Raw genomic sequence first — 17,431 nt, 5'->3', positions numbered from 1 at the left:
TTCCAGTCTATTCTGAACACCTCGCAATATTATTTTTTGTCCTAAAATTTGCACCGAGGTTGCTGGATGACTAAGCTAAGCGACACAAGTGGCCGACACAAACACCTGGCCCATCTAGGAGTGGCACTGCAGTGTCAGACAGGATGGCCGATTTAAAAAATAGTCCCCAAACAGCACATGATGCAAAGAAAAAAAGAGGTGCACCAAGGTCGCTGGATGGCTAAGCTAAGCGACCCAAGTGGCCGACACAAACACCTGGCCCATCTAGGAATGGCACTGCAGTTTTCTAGCGAGAGGATGAGTGCTTCCATCCTCATGTGAATCTGAACCACTAGCCATGAACATAGGCCAGGGCCTCAGCCATTCCTTGCCACTCCGTGTCGTAAATGGCATATTGGCAAGTTTACGCTTGTCATCAGATGCTTTTAATTTTGATTTTTGGGTCATTTTACGGAACTTTTGTTTTTTTGATTTTACATGCTCTTTACTATGACATTGGGCATCGGCCTTGGCAGACGACGTTGATGGCATTTCATCGTCTCGGCCATGACTAGTGGCAGCAGCTTCAGCACGAGGTGGAAGTGGATCTTGATCTTTCCCTATTTTACCCTCCACATTTTTGTTCTCCATTTTTTAATGTGTGGAATTATATGCCAGTAATATATCAATAGTAATGGCCTACTGTACCGTACTGCTATATATTATATACTGGTGGTCAGCAAAATTCTGCACTGTCCTTCTACTATATATACTGCGCACAACTAAAATGCACCACAGGTATGGATGGATAGTATACTTGACGACACAGAGGTAGGTAGAGCAGTGGCCTACTGTACCGTACTGCTATATAATACTGGTGGTCACTAGTCAGTAAAATTCTGCACTGTCCTCCTACTATATACTACAATGCAGCACAGATATGGAGCATTTTTCAGGCAGAGAACTTAGATATTTGCAGCACACTGAGCACAGATATTTGCAGCACACTGAGCACAGATATTTGCAGCACACTGAGCACAGATATTTGCAGCACACTGAACACAGAAACTGAGAGAACACTGCACGTCTCTCCCTATCATCTCCAATGCACGAGTTTGGCGGCGACGCGCGGCTCCTTATATAGAATACGAATCTTGCGAGAATCCGACAGCGGGATGATGACGTTCGTGTACGCTCGGGTTAAACGAGCAAGGCGGGAGGATCCGAGTCTGCCTCGGAACCGTGTAAAATGGGTGAAGTTTGGGGGGGTTCAGATTCCGAGAAACCGAACCCGCTCATCACTAATAAATTATATATATATATATATATATATATATATATATATATATATATATATATATATAACAAACTGGAACAGCCCGGCACTCCACTCCAATATTAAGCAACTGCTGCGGTGCCCTCCCGATGGGGGATACTAGGTCCCAGATAGGCAAGCAAGGTGGTGAGGGCGGCACTCAAAACAGACTTCTCAGCATGTGGGAAATTACTTTATTCGGCCAACATGTTTCGGGGACCAAACCCCGTCCTCAGGGCCAGACAAGGCTCAATATCTTAACACAAACACTTATATAGACAGATACAAAACAGACATTAGTGCAAATCGTACTCACCTGCTCTACGGCGCTGCCGCCCGCCAGTCCGTCCGGCCACGCTGACACGTCACCGAGCGATGACGTCACAGAGCGCCATCCAGCAGGAGAGTAACCCAGGCAACCAAACGGAACCACCGCTCGGTCACCTGAAAGAATGCAGAGTGTACATAATATAAAAAAAACCAACGCATATAAATACAGTAACCATAAAAACACGGGCTACATACTGTAATTAGGAATCTGGGGCAACTAAGATAATGGCCATATAGTGCACTAAACCCATTAATGCGCAATACTAAAGAACACACAAATATAACAAGCATTAGGCATATGAACCATAATCATATATGCCGGGGAGTATGTTAAACATATGTTAAGAAAGGTAACCAAAGTAATAAAGGAATAATAATGAGGTAATATAGTTGATAAGCAGGGCCTAGAGTATCAGCTATTTAAAGGAAACATTGTAGCCCAAGGTTCTCATTGAGCCCCCAGGTGCCAAGGTCCCCAATTTATGAATCCACCTGGATTCCTTTTGTAAAAGTGCTCTGTCTCTATTACCTCCCCTAAGTTTACGAGGGGCGTGATCTATAAGAATGGCCCTAATGCTGGCTACCCCATGTCCCATAAGCATACAATGCCGGGCAAAGGGTTGTTCACTTTCTTTTTTCTCAAGTGCCTTTTTTATTGCGCTCCTGTGTAGTGCCATTCTCTCACGGAACTGCCTAATGGTCTTGCCCACATAGGCTAGACCACATGGGCACGTGAGGAGGTACACCACATGTGTGGTAGTGCAGGTTAAACGATATTTAATGGGAATTTTACGGCCAGTCGAAGGGTGATTAAAGGAAGTGCCCACCAGTAAGGTATTGCACGTGGCACATCCCAAACAACGATAACACCCGTTTTTGGCTTGTAAAAAATGTGTTGCCCCACTGGTAGCCATATCGGTGATGTCTAATTTTATGATATGATCTCCAATATTCCTCCCTCTGGTGTGGCTTGGCAGTAACCTGGTGTTAGCTAATGAGGACATGGCTGCATCCGTTTGTATTATGGGCCACATTTGTTTAGCTTTTTTAACTATTTGTGTACTCTTAGTGGTGTATTTATTAACCCATGGGAAAACTTCCCTCCTATGCTCAGGCTGAGCATGGTTGGGCTCCAAAGCTTCTTGGCGAGTCATATCCAAAACATGTTTTTTAGACACTTCCAAATCCTTTAACGGATATCCCCTTTCGCCAAATTTATGCTTCATGACATCCAATGCCCTGTGTGTCTCACTTGGGTCTGATGTAATCCTCCGCACTCGCAAAAATTGCGAGTACGGCAGGCCTCTGCGTAAGGGGGCAGGGTGGAAACTCTGATAATTCAATGTGGTATTCCTATCAGTAGCCTTAACATACAAAGATGTATTCAGTTGACCATTTTTGTTGGTTATGGTCACATCTAAATAATTAATGGCATCATCATGTATGTTGTAGGTAAACTGTACTGGGTGACTAGTTTCATTATGGTTATCCAAAAGAGACACAAGATTATCCCTGGATCCCTGCCACAAGATGAGCAAGTCATCTATATAACGCTTATAATAAAAAATTTGTGAGGATACTTCAGGGACTAAGGAAAACATCTGTGTCTCAAGTTGGTACATAAACGCATTTGCATACAACGGGGCCACTGGGGACCCCATCGCACACCCAGACAGTTGTAACCAAAACTTACCATTAAACACGAAATAGTTTCGTCTCAATATTTTGTCCAAAAGGGACAGAAAGAAAACCACCTCTGGCCCATGATAGGCAGGATTATCCACAATTAATGACCTCACCGCCTCCATACCTGATTCATGGGAAATACAGGTATAGAGGCTAGTGACGTCAGCACTACACAAAAACAACTCACTAGGTAAAGGACCTAGGTCCTGGAGTTGAAGTAATAGAGACGTCGTGTCTTTAAGGTATGACGGGATGGATTGCACACAAGGATTAAGGTATGCATCAAGGTAAATGGAGATGGGATGATACAAGGATCCCCTGGCCGACACTATTGGGCGTCCAGGTGGGTCCTGCATGTTTTGTGGACCTTAGCACCACTGTTTTATACAGTCCCTATGGGGGATTCCACCGTAAGAGCCTTAAGAATTTGTAAATCAATAGTCCCTTGTGCATTGGCTTCTTTCAGCAAAGCGTCCAGCTCCTTCTTGAAATCCGAGGTAGGATCTTTAATCAATTTTTTGTATACCACCGGGTCATTAAGTTGACGGTCACATTCCTTGATGTAGTCACCCAGATCTTGCACTACTGTAGCCCCCCCTTTATCGGCTTTGCGGATTACTATGTCGTTCCTATTGGACAGATCTTTCAGTGCAAGTTTCTCAGGTTTAGACATGTTGGAACGTCCAGGGTTCATGACATCCGTGGTACCCTCCTTCTCCACCATGCGTGCAAAAGTCCTGATTGATGGGTTGAGGCTAGGTGGGTCAAAATATGACCGGGGAGTAACTGCTTGAAGTTGTATTGGGATATGCTCAGAAGAAGGACCCGATGGTCTATTATTGAAGAATTCTCTTCGTCTAAGAGATCTATTCAGGCGAAGCATCTCAACCTTCCATTCCAATTCATCGGGTGTATTAGTGGGGATAAAAGAAAGGCCTTTAGCCAACACTTGATGTTCAACATCTGTAAGGGGAGTAGAGGATAAATTGAAGACAGTCGCCTTCATGGCCTCGGAGGCTTTTGCCCTGATGTCCCTTTGGTTCTGCCCCGACCTCCTCGTCCTCTGCCGCGTCCTGGCGGGGGCACGCGATTGGAACGAGTGTGTATGATCCGGGGGCCCTGCCCTAAAGGGGGCTGGGAATCTGATGTGGACACTACCTCAGAGGTATATTCAGAATCACTAGCCGATGTGCTGGCTCCCTGTTGTTGTTCTCTTCGTCGACGTGACTGGTGTCGACGATTAGGGTATTGTCGTTCTTGTCCTGGTCTAGTACTTCCTAACCAGGGGTAGACCTGCCTCTGTTGATAGTCCCTCTGCACGGTGAGGAGTTTGTCTTTCTTAAAGCGTATAAGTTCTTGTCGGTATAATTCCAACTGGGTAGCAAGTTTCGCAGGCCAATCTGTTTGAGTGTCAGATGACAGGATCGTCTTGTGTTCAACCTCAAACGCCTGTATCTGTTCCTTTACTAAATTCAGCTCCCTTGTAGACTCCTCCACTACCAGCAGGATCAGATCCATAGAACATTTGTTCAGGATCGCAACCCACCTTCGGCAAAACGTAGGATTATACCGACCTATTGTGGGTGAGTTGCGAACCCTGAATCCTCTGGGTATTAAATTGCTCCGATAATAATCGGACAGTGTGATTCCGTGATACAGGTAATCAATCTCTCTTTGTTTTAATTTAGTCCATTTTCTGAACAGATCCTCATTAGTACTTGTGGACGGTTCATCCTCCAACCGTCTGGTTACAAGAATGGCACTTGCTTCAACGTCAGAAAAGCTGAGACGCTCCCGTGCATCACGGTGTATCAGGTCCAAGGCTGCCTCTAGCTCGGGGTTAATTTCAGCCATGTTGATGTGCTGTATGTTGGATAAAGTGACTCACTGTGCCCCAGTGTCCCATACAGCATGTAGACCAAATATTATTAAAACCGCAGTCTGCAAACCTGCAAAAATGTCCTGGTCCTGTGCTCAGGGATAAGAAATATAGATGAGGGGTGCCTTGGTAAGGGATGAGGCTTCTTGGTCACTGGAACCTGCTAGCTTCACTCCCAATACAAACAAACTGGAACAGCCCGGCACTCCACTCCAATATTAAGCAACTGCTGCGGTGCCCTCCCAATGGGGGATACTAGGTCCCAGATAGGCAAGCAAGGTGGTGAGGGCGGCACTCAAAACAGACTTCTCAGCATGTGGGAAATTACTTTATTCGGCCAACATGTTTCGGGGACCAAACCCCGTCCTCAGGGCCAGACAAGGCTCAATATCTTAACACAAACACTTATATAGACAGATACAAAACAGACATTAGTGCAAATCGTACTCACCTGCTCCACGGCGCTGCCGCCCGCCAGTCCGTCCGGCCACGCTGACACGTCGCCGAGCGATGACGTCACAGAGCGCCGTCCAGCAGGAGAGTAACCCAGGCAACCAAACGCAACCACCGCTCGGTCACCTGAAAGAATGCAGAGTGTACATAATATAAAAAAAACCAACGCATATAAATACAGTAACCATAAAAACACGGGCTACATACTGTAATTAGGAATCTGGGGCAACTAAGATAATGGCCATATAGTGCACTAAACCCATTAATGCGCAATACTAAAGAACACACAAATATAACAAGCATTAGGCATATGAACCATAATCATATATGCCGGGGAGTATGTTAAACATATGTTAAGAAAGGTAACCAAAGTAATAAAGGAATAATGATGAGGTAATATAGTTGATAAGCAGGGCCTAGAGTATATATATAAAGGAAAACAGGTAAGGCACTCCATATAAACAGACAAATTGTCGGTGCCTCCGTGAAATATAATAGATGTATCCAAGCTTTTTCCCATCTGAGCATTCCTAATACTAGGGAGACACCCAGTTTCTTAGCCTCCGGGCTTCTCTGTTCACTTTGTGTTTATTTTGTTACCCTATCACCTTCTGTGTACGTAATGTCATATTACCCAGTCTGAACGGAGAGGGATGCAAAACAAATGAACTCACAGACAGACACCAGTACATTCCTGCAGGCACTGGTGTGCATAACATATTCAGCAGCCAAATACTCCTGTTGAAATTTTGTGGGAATATGGAGCATACCCCTCAAAATACGTTGCAACAGGTGGTCGATCAGGTGCAGGTCCTGACTCGACAATGTAATGATTTGTCCATTAAAATGCACACCTCCCAGGCCGCTGGCGGAGCTCCCGCAGCAGCAGCACCTTCAGGGGTTAAGGAGCCGAAAGTAAATCTTCCGGATTGTTTTTCTGGAGAACGCTCACAGTTCTTTTGTTTCAAGGAGAGCTGCAAGCTATATTTCCAGCTTAGGCCTCAGTCTTCTGGGTCGGAGATTCAGCGGGTGGGCATAGTGATTTCCTTGCTACAAGGAGACCCACAGGTCTGGGCATATGGGTTGCAGCCTGACTGTCCATCGCTTAAAAGTGTTGATGCTTTTTTTACGGCACTGGGCATGTTGTATGATGACCCTGACAAGACGGCCTCAGCCGAGGCTCAGATTTCGATCCTTAAGCAAGGGCGAAGGCCAGTTGAGGTTTACTGTACGGAGTTTCGGAGGTTGGCCCATTATACCCAGTGGAATGACCGAGCCCTGAGACACCAGTACCGAAGAGGTCTTTCTAACCAGATAAAAGACCAACTGGTACAATATCCTTTGCCTGATAGCTTGGATCAGCTCATGCAGTTATCCATCCGGGTGGATAGACGGCTGAGAGAGCGTAGGCATGAAAGGGAGACCGAGGTTTCCTTCTTTCCCAAGGGAACCTCAGACTCTGAGGAATTTTCCGAGGAGCCTATGCAGATTGGGGCTACCCGCCTCTCCTCGCGTGAGAAGACGCGGAGGAGACAGCAGGGGTTGTGTTTGTACTGTGGGAATAAAGGTCATGTGGTAGTATCATGCCCAGAAAAGCCGGAAAACTTCAGGGCCTGAGGGTAATGGGAAATATCCTGTCAGGCCAGAAGTCAGAATTTCCCAAGAAGACTTTTATCATTCCGGTGACCTTGAAGATCCTCGGTCAAACTGTCAAGACTGAGGCCTTTGTGGACAGTGGGGCCGACGGGGTTTTTATGGACCGCCAATTCGCCCTGAAACACTCTGTTCCCTTAGTACCCTTGGCATCGGAAATTGAGATTTGTGGGTTAAATGGGGAACCATTATCCCAAGGTAAAATTACCTCTTGCACTAGCCAGATTTCTTTGTTTATTGGAGCCACACACTCTGAAAAATTGTCCTTTTATGTGACTGTCTGTACTTTTGCCCCATTGGTGTTGGGGTTACCCTGGTTAAGGGCCCACAATCCTCAATTTGACTGGGTCTCTGGGGAGATTCTTAGTTGGGGTACTGATTGTTTCAGGAGTTGCTTGAGCCTTCCAGTCAGGCTCTCGCAGCTAAGTTTGCCAGGATTGCCAGGGTGTTATGCAGATTTTGCGGACGTGTTCTCCAAAAAAGTTGCAGAGGTACTACCTCCCCATCGCCCCTATGACTGTGCCATTGATTTGTTGCCAAATGCTAAGCTTCCCAAGAGCAGGTTGTACTCCCTGTCACGTCCTGAGACTCAGGCTATGGCAGAGTACATTCAGGAGAACTTGGCTAAGGGATTTATCAGACCTTCACAGTCTCCAGTTGGGTCGGGGTTCTTCTTCGTGGATAAAAAGGACGGCTCGTTGCGACCCTGCATCGACTTCAGGGAATTGAACCGTATCACGATTAAAAACTCATACCCACTGCCTCTCATTTTGGTCTTGTTTGACCAGCTTCGTACTGCCACCATTTTTTCTAAGATTGACCTACGCGGGGCGTACAATCTAATCCGAATAAGAGAGGGGGATGAATGGAAGACTGCCTTTAATACCCACTCAGGGCATTATGAATATTTGGTGATGCCTTTTGGGCTCTGTAATGCCCCGGCAGTCTTCCAGGATTTCATGAACGATGTACTCAGGGAATATTTGGATAGATTCTTAGTTGTATACTTAGATGACATCCTAATCTTTTCCCATTCCCTGGAGGAACATCGAAAGCATGTACGCTTAGTCCTCCAGAAACTCAGAGACCACCGGCTTGGGGCGAAACTGGAGAAGTGCGAATTTGAAGTTCAGCAAATTGCATTTCTAGGATACATTATCTCCCCAGAAGGTTTCCAAATGGAGGGTTCCAAGGTACAGGCAGTCCTGGATTGGGTGCAGCCCACTAGTTTGAAGGCGCTTCAGCGTTTCCTGGGCTTTGCGAATTTTTATAGACGATTTATCGCTGGATTTTCATCTATAGTGGCGCCCTTGGTGGCACTCACTAAGAAAGGGGCGGATGTTGCTCACTGGTCTTGTGAGGCTAAAGCGGCTTTTGCCCGTCTCAAAAGGGCATTTGTCTTGGCCAAGGTGCTGCGACACCCAGATCCAGAGCGTCCTTTTGTGGTGGAGGTGGATGCCTCTGAGATGGGTATTGGGGCAGTGCTCTCTCAGATGGGAGTGTCTGATAATCGCCTTCATCCCTGTGCTTACTTTTCCCGTAAATTTTCGCCTGCCGAGATTAATTATGACGTGGGTAACCGAGAATTGTTGGCTATTAAGGATGCACTCGAGGAGTGGAGACACTGGCTTGAGGGGGCTAAGTTTGTGGTCTCAATTCTCACCAACCATAAGAATCTGGCATATTTAGAGTCAGCAAAGCGTCTCAATGCCAGGCAGGCACGCTGGGCTTTGTTTTTTGCTCGCTTTAATTTTTTGATAACATATCGCCCTGGGTCAAAAAACATCAAGGCTGATGCGCTCTCGCAGAGTTTTGCTCCAATCCAGGAGACCACCGAGGAGCCGTTGCCCATTGTGTCCCCATCATGTATTAAAGTGGGCATTACCCAGGACCTCTTGTCATTAGTCCTTAGAGCACAGGAGCAGGCTCCTCCAGACCTTCCGGTAGGTCTTTTGTTTGTGCCTCCTAGGTTAAGACAGCAAGTGTTCCTGGAATTCCATGCCATGAAGTCAACAGGTCACCCGGGTATTGCCAGAACTCGGGAGTTGCTATCTAGGGCGGTGTGGTGGCCCTCGGTGGCTAAGGATGTGGATCAGTGGGTTCGGGCATGTGACATCTGTGCCCGAAATAAGACTCCTAGAGGGGTTCCTGTTGGCCCATTACATCCACTCTCTATCCCATCTAAGCCATGGACCCACATTTCAATGGATTTTGTGGTGGACTTGCCCAAATCCTCGGGGATGACAGCCATCTGGGTTGTCGTTGACAGGTTTTCGAAGATGGCGCACTTCGTTCCACTGGTTGGGCTGCCATCGGCAAGACGCCTGTCTGAATTATTTATGCTGCATGTTGTGCGTCTCCACGGGTTGCCACTTGATGTGGTCTCTGACTGCGGATCCCAGTTTGTGGCCAAATTCTGGAGGGCATTTTGTTCCGATCTCCAGATTTCTGTCAGCTTGTCGTCAGGCTACCATCCGCAGTCTAATGGGCAGACTGAAAGGGTGAACCAGTCCTTGGAGCAGTTCCTCAGGTGTTATGTCTCCAAGTGTCAGACTGACTGGGTTGCTCATCTGTCCATGGCGGAGTTTGCCTATAACAACACGGCTCACTCTGCTACAGGGATCTCTCCCTTCCTTTGTGTGTATGGGCATCATCCTAAGGCCAATTCTTTTGACCCCCTGGACTCCACGCCTGGTGGTTCCTCTGTGGTTTCTGTCCTTAGAGGTATTTGGAGGAAAGTGAAGAAAGCCCTTGTGTCTGTGTCATTGGTGACCAAAAGGGTTTTTGATAAGCGGAAAAGAACCTGCAGCTTCAAATTAGGAGACTTCGTCTGGTTTTCTACCAAGAATTTGAAGTTGAGACAGCCATCTCATAAGTTAGGCCCCTGGTTCATCGGCCCTTATAAGATCACCAGGGTAATCAATCCGGTGGCATTTCAGTTAGACCTGCCCCGTTCTTTGGGTATCAATAAAACATTTCATTGTTCCCTTTTAAAATGGGCGATTAGTAATCCTTCTTCCAGTGGAAGACCTTCTCCTCTTCTGATACGTGGCCAGAAGGAGTTTGTTGTTGAAAGGATTCTTGACTCCAAGATGGTTCGGGTTCGGCTGTCATTTTTGGTGCACTGGAAGGGGTATGGCCCGGAGGAGCAGTCGTGGGTGCGCAGTTGTGATCTTCATGCCCCCAGACTGATACGCTCTTTCTTCTCGCAGTTCCCCGATAAACCCGGTGGTAGGGGTTCTTTGACCCCTCGTCAGAGGGGGTGTACTGTTAGGGTCTCCTGCCCTGTGCTGCCACGTCGTCATGGCAACCGGGAGACAAGTGCTAGCGGAGTAACCTGAGCGCAGCTGATACTCCGGTTCGGGTCTTTTGCTGTGCAGTGGTTACAGGCTCTGTGCACGGCCGGGGATCCGGTGCTGGTTTTTGTGCTCACAGTCTGTGAGGTCTGAGTGGGGCGTGGACAGCACCTGCTTTATAAGGCCTCTTCTCAGGTTAAGCAGATGCTGCTGAATCTTTGTTGGTTAGTCAGTTCCTGAAAGTTAGCCAGTACTGTGTAGCTTTGGGGATTTGGTACTAAACTCTGCCAATCCAGACCTAGCAGTAAGACTGGAGTCAGTCGTTTAACCTGCTGGGGTTCTTTTGCTACTCTGTGAACTTAGCAGGTTTGCGGCTGTATTCTCAGAGTGCCTGCCTAAATCCTGTCTCACTGTGCAAGGTGTTCAGGTATTCAGTTTAGTGGCAGTAAGCTGAACCTGTGCACTGCAAGTGAGGATTAGGATTGTGGAGACTCTCCTTGTGTCTATCATTCCATCTCTGGCCAAGGAGTTTACTGCCACACCCGTTGGTAACCCTTTAGGGTTTTGCTGTTGCCCTTAGCAACAGCATTTCGGGTTCTCTACGTATTAAAACACAACATCTTGCTTTTTTTATCTGAGCATTCCTAATAATAGGGAGACACCCAGTTTCTTAGCCTCTGGGCTTCTCTGTTCACTTTGTGTTTATTTTGTTACCCTATCACCTTCTGTGTACGTAATGTCATATTCCCCAGTCTGTCTGTGAGTTCATTTGTTTTTGCATCCCTATCCGTTCAGACACCATTACATTCCTGCAGGCACTGGTGTGCATAACAGTTCAGACACCAGTACATTCCTGCAGGCACTGGTGTGCATAACAAGGTTATATGCTTTGCTGATATTACTGATGTACATATTTTTATACACAGTTTAATATGTTTTGAAATTTGCATAAGCTTTGTTTATGTGTATGCCATTGAAACTGGCTATTAGACTGTTGTAATTCATACTTTGCACTCCACGTGTATCCTGAATGAACTCATTATGCCCGTATGATTCTGTTTACTGTTTAGTGATGTCACCTTGACTACCGGTAGTGGGTAGTGACGTCATTGTTGAGCGCCGACGGACCAGGCGTATGTCTGGGATCCGTAAGTGCGGTCATTGTGTTCTGCACACACAGTATATAGGTAAGCACTGTAATTGAAACGTTGTCACTACTTCAAATGTAAGTGTTCTGATCATTTCATCGCATGGAGTGCCGCACCCGTTTATTGGTTGCATTTGATGTCTGTGGAGGCACCCAGCGCTATTGTACCCACTATTGGGAGAGCCGGACCCGCATGTTGTTTACATACATACATACATACATATACATATTGTGACAAGGATCACATACACTGGGTAAAATTCAAACAGCAGGATTATTCTTTCTCCAGAAGTTAGATCACTCACAAGGGTGTAACAGCAGTTCACAGCAGGTTACAGGTCGCAGCATCACATTCTGACAATCAAAAATGGTACAATATTGTCAAAGTCAAAAATATTACATAAAGAGAACATACAAACTACACACATTTAAGTCGCTATACTTGCAAATATGCGCAGCGAGCACAGCAATATATGGTAACACAGGCATTTACACGGACATGCCACAGAGATGGATTCGACACTTATTTCATACCGTACATAATTATAATAATATCAAGCACCAGACATCATGGTGATTTAAAATTACCTAATTAATTAATGTCATGAATGGAACCAGATACACCTGTCATGTTTACTATTAAAACAAGCAGATTGGTGTGTAGATTAATTTGATACTTGTTGTGAAGTTGTGGGACATTGCAGCAGATAGTTATGATTATATGTATAAAAGCTAAAATCACTTTGTTAGAACAATGAATGATACAGTGAACAGGGAACTCAAGCCAACCCTTTTGGCAGTTTTCAGGGCTGAACCTGATCAGCATATACAAAGAGAATAGTAACTCAATCATGAAGGAGAGACCCCTCCCCCAGGAACTAGTCACACATGAAAGTAGTTCCTGTCTAGGGTGGGCTCGGGTTCAGTTGTTTGTGGTCTCAGAGGGAGATGGAGGTCTTGCATGATTTTACAGAGGAAAGAGAGAAAGACAGAGTCATATGGGGGGACAAACTTATATGAGAAAGATCTGGTAATTGTATCGCTGGCATTTAACTGTAACTATATGTAACTGTGTTTTAACTATGTTCTAACTGTTTTCTGTGGAGTGTAACCATGTAACTAAAGGTATACTGTACTTTGTAATATATATTGTATCCATATCCTTTTAACAAGAAATATATACTTCATTGGGCTTTGGAACTCAGATAATGTGTGGGTGTATCGTTTTCTCTTATGGGATGCTGTGGTATGCTTATGAGGTGTTGTGCGATGTAAGCGCACATTTATGGGATTTGGTAATAAGATGTGCAGGCATTTACAAAATATAAATATATATATATTAGAGCGGGCATCTTAAATATTTGTGAGAAATCTAAAAATGGCATTCATAATGAATTCTAGCATATCCCCAGATCCACAGCCTATTGCCTGGCCACCTTGTATAGCATGAGGAGCCTTATCCCTGGGTATAGTCAGTATTCTTAAAGGCAGCTGGCAGGTGCTACTAATAAACATGGCAGCAGTTCATTCCTGACTTTAAAGAAACCTGGACGAGATCCATGTCCAACTACTGTTACACACACACACACACCAACGTCAAGGTTACATGTGTTATATACAATTTTCACCATTGATACACAGGGGCCTTTATTTATTTATTTATTTATTTATTAACAGTTTCTTATATAGCGCAGCAAATTCCGTTGCGCTTTACAATTTGAAATAACAATAAGCTGGGTGATAACAGTCATAGAGGTAGGAAGGCCCTGCTCACAAGCTTACAATCTTTACAAACTTTTTACCTTTGGATCTACATTATACTGTACCTAGTAATGCCCCTGGACCTACTCATTGTAATTTGTAAAATTCACTGGATGGTACTGTAATGTGGCATAATATGCACTGGGCATTGTAATGTTATACAATATGAAGTGGAGGCACTATATTGTGGCATAATATGCAGAGTGGTCTCTGTAATGTGGCATAATATGCACTGAGATTCTGTATTGGGGCACAATATGAAATGGAAACACTATAATGTGATATAATATGAACAGGGATCACTGTAATGTGAATAATACAAACTGGGGACATTACGGGGGTAATTCAGAGTTGATCGCAGTTGTTAACATTTGTTAACAGTTGGGCAAAACCATGTGCACTGCAGGGGGGCAGATATAACATTTGGAGAGAGTGAGATTTGGGTGGGTTATTTTGTTTCTGTGCAGGGTAAATACTGGCTGCTTTATTTTTACACTGCAATTTAGATTTCAGTTTGAACACACCCTACCCAAATCAAAAGGGGGACATACATGGAGCGATGTTCAGCTGATTTCTAAGCAATCTGACTAGATTGCTTAGAAATTGGCTGAGCATCGCTCCGTGTGTAGGGGTGCCGGCGATAGCGATGCGCGGTCCCACGCATCGCTATCGCAGGTGCTAGATTGGCCTGCATGCAGGCCCACCCCCCGCACGGTCCAGCCACGCCTGCGTTGGCCGGACCGCGACCCCAAACCGGTGACAAAACTCCGACATGCCACCCCCTCCCACCGAGCGACCGCCTCTGCATATTAATTAGGCATAAGCGATCGCTAGGGACAGACGGCTTTCGGCCTTCCAGCATGCGCCGGCGCAGTTCCAACCCGATCGCTGTGCTGCGATAAACTGCAGCGAGCGATCGGGTCGGAATGAACCCCTATGTCAATGTGAATTGGGAGTACTGTGTTGCATAGTACAATGTACTACAATGTCAAGTAATGGAACCAGTGCACTACTATGGAGCATAGCAATAACTGAGGCACTGCTATGGCGCAGAGAACAAACTAGGGCACTATTAGGGGGGCATAACATTAACAACTGCTGCAGAGAGGATTTGGAACTGGAGGATTCCAAAAGGCCGTCCCCTAACCATGAATCCTGATGGCTGGAGATTAATTTTTCTTTTAGTATGACTTTCTTTAACTTCTCTGATCTTCCCTATTTCCTAGCACCAAACCTACCGACATCTCTTGTATAGACATTTCCTATTTATCTTTTAAAAGATGGTGTCTCAGGTGACAATGAATCCTGTTTCCTCTGCACACATCACACTGAGCTGAGAGACTGTGACATGGTCACATTACCCCCATTCCCATGGTGTGTGCAGGAAATGGCGGCATCCTGGTGCATCAGCTGACAGTAGGTGTGACAGGATTGGTAGCATGTGTTACCCATCTATGGTCAGTGCAGGGGGTGAGTAATGTATGATCTGCTCATTCTGAGGTCAGAGGATGAGGATTATACAATTATCAAAGAAGCATTAATAACCCATGTGTGTATTATATTAAGTATTGGTGCCTGCTGCCGGAGGGTAGAGGTCTCTGTGCTGCACATCTGACTGGAAATGGCGTCTTAGCAATATGACAACATAAATATAAAAGCAATGATCAGTGAGTTGGTACTATTTGTTCTTGTACAGAAATATACATCATGTTCCTTATACAATATAATATGTCTACCATTAATTTAAAGTTACCCCAGTAACCTTTATTTTTTTACATAACTTTATTTTAGGACAGTTGAGCAGGATCCCATTAAGAATAATAGAAGACATTGAGGAAAGAGACATTGTTCTCTGGTCAAGCCAACTACAGACGCCATTTTTTCTTACAACTCTGGGGGATTCACAAAAGCTATTCTCATTATCTGGATAGAAAAACATTAAACCACTAATTTGTTTCTCATCTAATACATGATGAGTCTCACAGGAGAGAAACCACATCTGTGTTCTGAGTGTGACAGAAGCTTTACATATAAATCACAGCTTATCACACATCAGAGGAGTCACACAGGAGAGAGACCATTTACATGTTCTGAGTGTGACAGAAGCTTTACACATAAATCACAGCTTCTCACACATCAGAGGAGTCACACAGGAGAGAGACCACATCTGTGCTCTGAGTGTGACAAAAGATTTACATGTCAATCGCATCTTCTCAGACATCAGAGGAGTCACACAGAAGAGAGACCATTTACCTGTTCTGAATGCAGCAAATGTTTTTCTCGGAAGTCATCTCTTGTTACACATCAGGGGATTCACACAGGAGAGAAACTATTTAAATGTTCAGAATGCAGCAAGTGTTATACTGAAAAGCGAGAACTTGTTACACATCAGAGGAGTCACACAGGAGAGAAACCATTTCCATGTTCTGAATGCAGCAAATGTTTTTCTCGGAAGTCATCTCTTGTTATACATCAGAGGAGACACAAAGGAGAGAAGCCATTTAAATGTTCAGAATGCAGCAAGTGTTATGTAATAAAACGAGAACTTGTTATACATCAGAGGAGTCACACAGGAGAGAAGCCATTTAAATGTTCGGAATGCAGCAATTGTTTTCCCATCAAGTCACAGCTTGTTACACATCAGAGAAGTCACACAGGAGAGAAACCATTTACATGTCCTGAATACAGCAAGTGTTTCCCCCAGAAAGCAGAGTTTGTTATACATCAGAGGATTCACACAAGAGAGATGCCATTTAAATGTTCGGAATGCAGGAAGTGTTTCCCCCAGAAAGCAGAGCTTGTTATTCATCAGAGGATTCACACAAGAGAGAAGCCATTTAAATGTTCTGAATGCAGCAATTGTTTTTTTTCCCTGAAGTCACAGCTTGTTACACATCAGAGAAGTCACACAGGAGAGAAACCATTTACATGTTCTGAATGCAGCAAATGTTTTTCTTGGAAGTCATCTCTTGTTATACATCAGAGGAGTCACACAGGAGAGAAGCCATTTAAATGTTCGGAATGCAGGAAGTGTTTTCCCCAGAAGGCACATCTTCTTAGTCATCAGTGGATTCACACAGGAGAGAAACCATTTAAATGTTCTGAATGCAGCAATTGTTTTCCGAGGAAGTCACAGCTTGTTACACATCAGAGAAGTCACACAGGAGAGAAACCATTTACATGTTCTGAATGCAGCAAGTGTTTTTCTTGGAAGTCAGCTCTTGTTCTACATCAGAGGATTCACACAGGAGAGAAGCCATTTAAATGTTCTGAATGCAACAATTGTTTTCCCAGAAAGTCACAGCTTGTTAGTCATCAGTGGATTCACACAGGAGAGAAACCATTTACATGTTCGGAATGCAGCAAGAGTTTTTCCCAGAAGGCAGTGCTTGATAGACATCAAAGGATTCACTCAGAGGAAAAACCATTTAAATGTTTTGAATGCAGCAAGTGTTTTTCCGAAAATAAAAATCTTGTTAGACATCTGAGGATTCACACAGGAGAAAAACCATTTACATGTTCATAATGCAGCAAGTGTTTTTTTTTTAAGAAGAAAAGTCACTGAGGGCCTGAATGCAGCATGTGTTTCATACAGTGCATCTGGAAAGTATTCACAGCGCTTAACTTTTTCCACATTTTGTTATGTTACAGCCTTAATCCAAAATGGAATAAATTAATTTTTCCCTCAAAATTCTACACCCAATGCCCCATAATGACAACACAAAAAACATTTTTTGCAATATTTGCAAATTTATTAAAAATATAAAAGTAAGAAATCGTATGTACATAAGTATTCACAGCCTTCGCTCAATACTTTGTTGATGCACCTTTGGCAGCAATTGCAGCCTTAAGTAATTTTGAATATGATGCCACAAGCTTGGCACACCTATCTTAGGGCACTTTTGCCCATTCCTCTTTGCAGCACCTCTTAA

General features: G+C 44.7%; 1 protein-coding gene across 1 annotated transcript; it reads left to right on the top strand.

Annotated features, from left to right (window-relative positions):
* The first annotated feature begins 15,471 nt into the window (after positions 1 to 15,471).
* LOC134934236 (oocyte zinc finger protein XlCOF7.1-like) lies at positions 15,472 to 17,025 on the top strand. The gene has a single exon (XM_063929718.1). It carries the CDS (start codon positions 15,472 to 15,474, stop codon positions 17,023 to 17,025), a length of 1,554 nt encoding a protein of 517 aa, XP_063785788.1.
* The last annotated feature ends 406 nt before the right edge of the window (positions 17,026 to 17,431 follow it).

This window comes from Pseudophryne corroboree, chromosome 6 (assembly GCF_028390025.1).
Source record: "Pseudophryne corroboree isolate aPseCor3 chromosome 6, aPseCor3.hap2, whole genome shotgun sequence".
Taxonomy (NCBI): domain Eukaryota; kingdom Metazoa; phylum Chordata; class Amphibia; order Anura; family Myobatrachidae; genus Pseudophryne; species Pseudophryne corroboree.
This window is presented reverse-complemented; position numbering and strand designations above follow the sequence as displayed.

Bases quoted from the DNA above. Each gene is read 5' to 3' on its own strand.
- LOC134934236 (XM_063929718.1), top strand. From the start codon at position 15,472: ATGAGTCTCACAGGAGAGAAACCACATCTGTGTTCTGAGTGTGACAGA.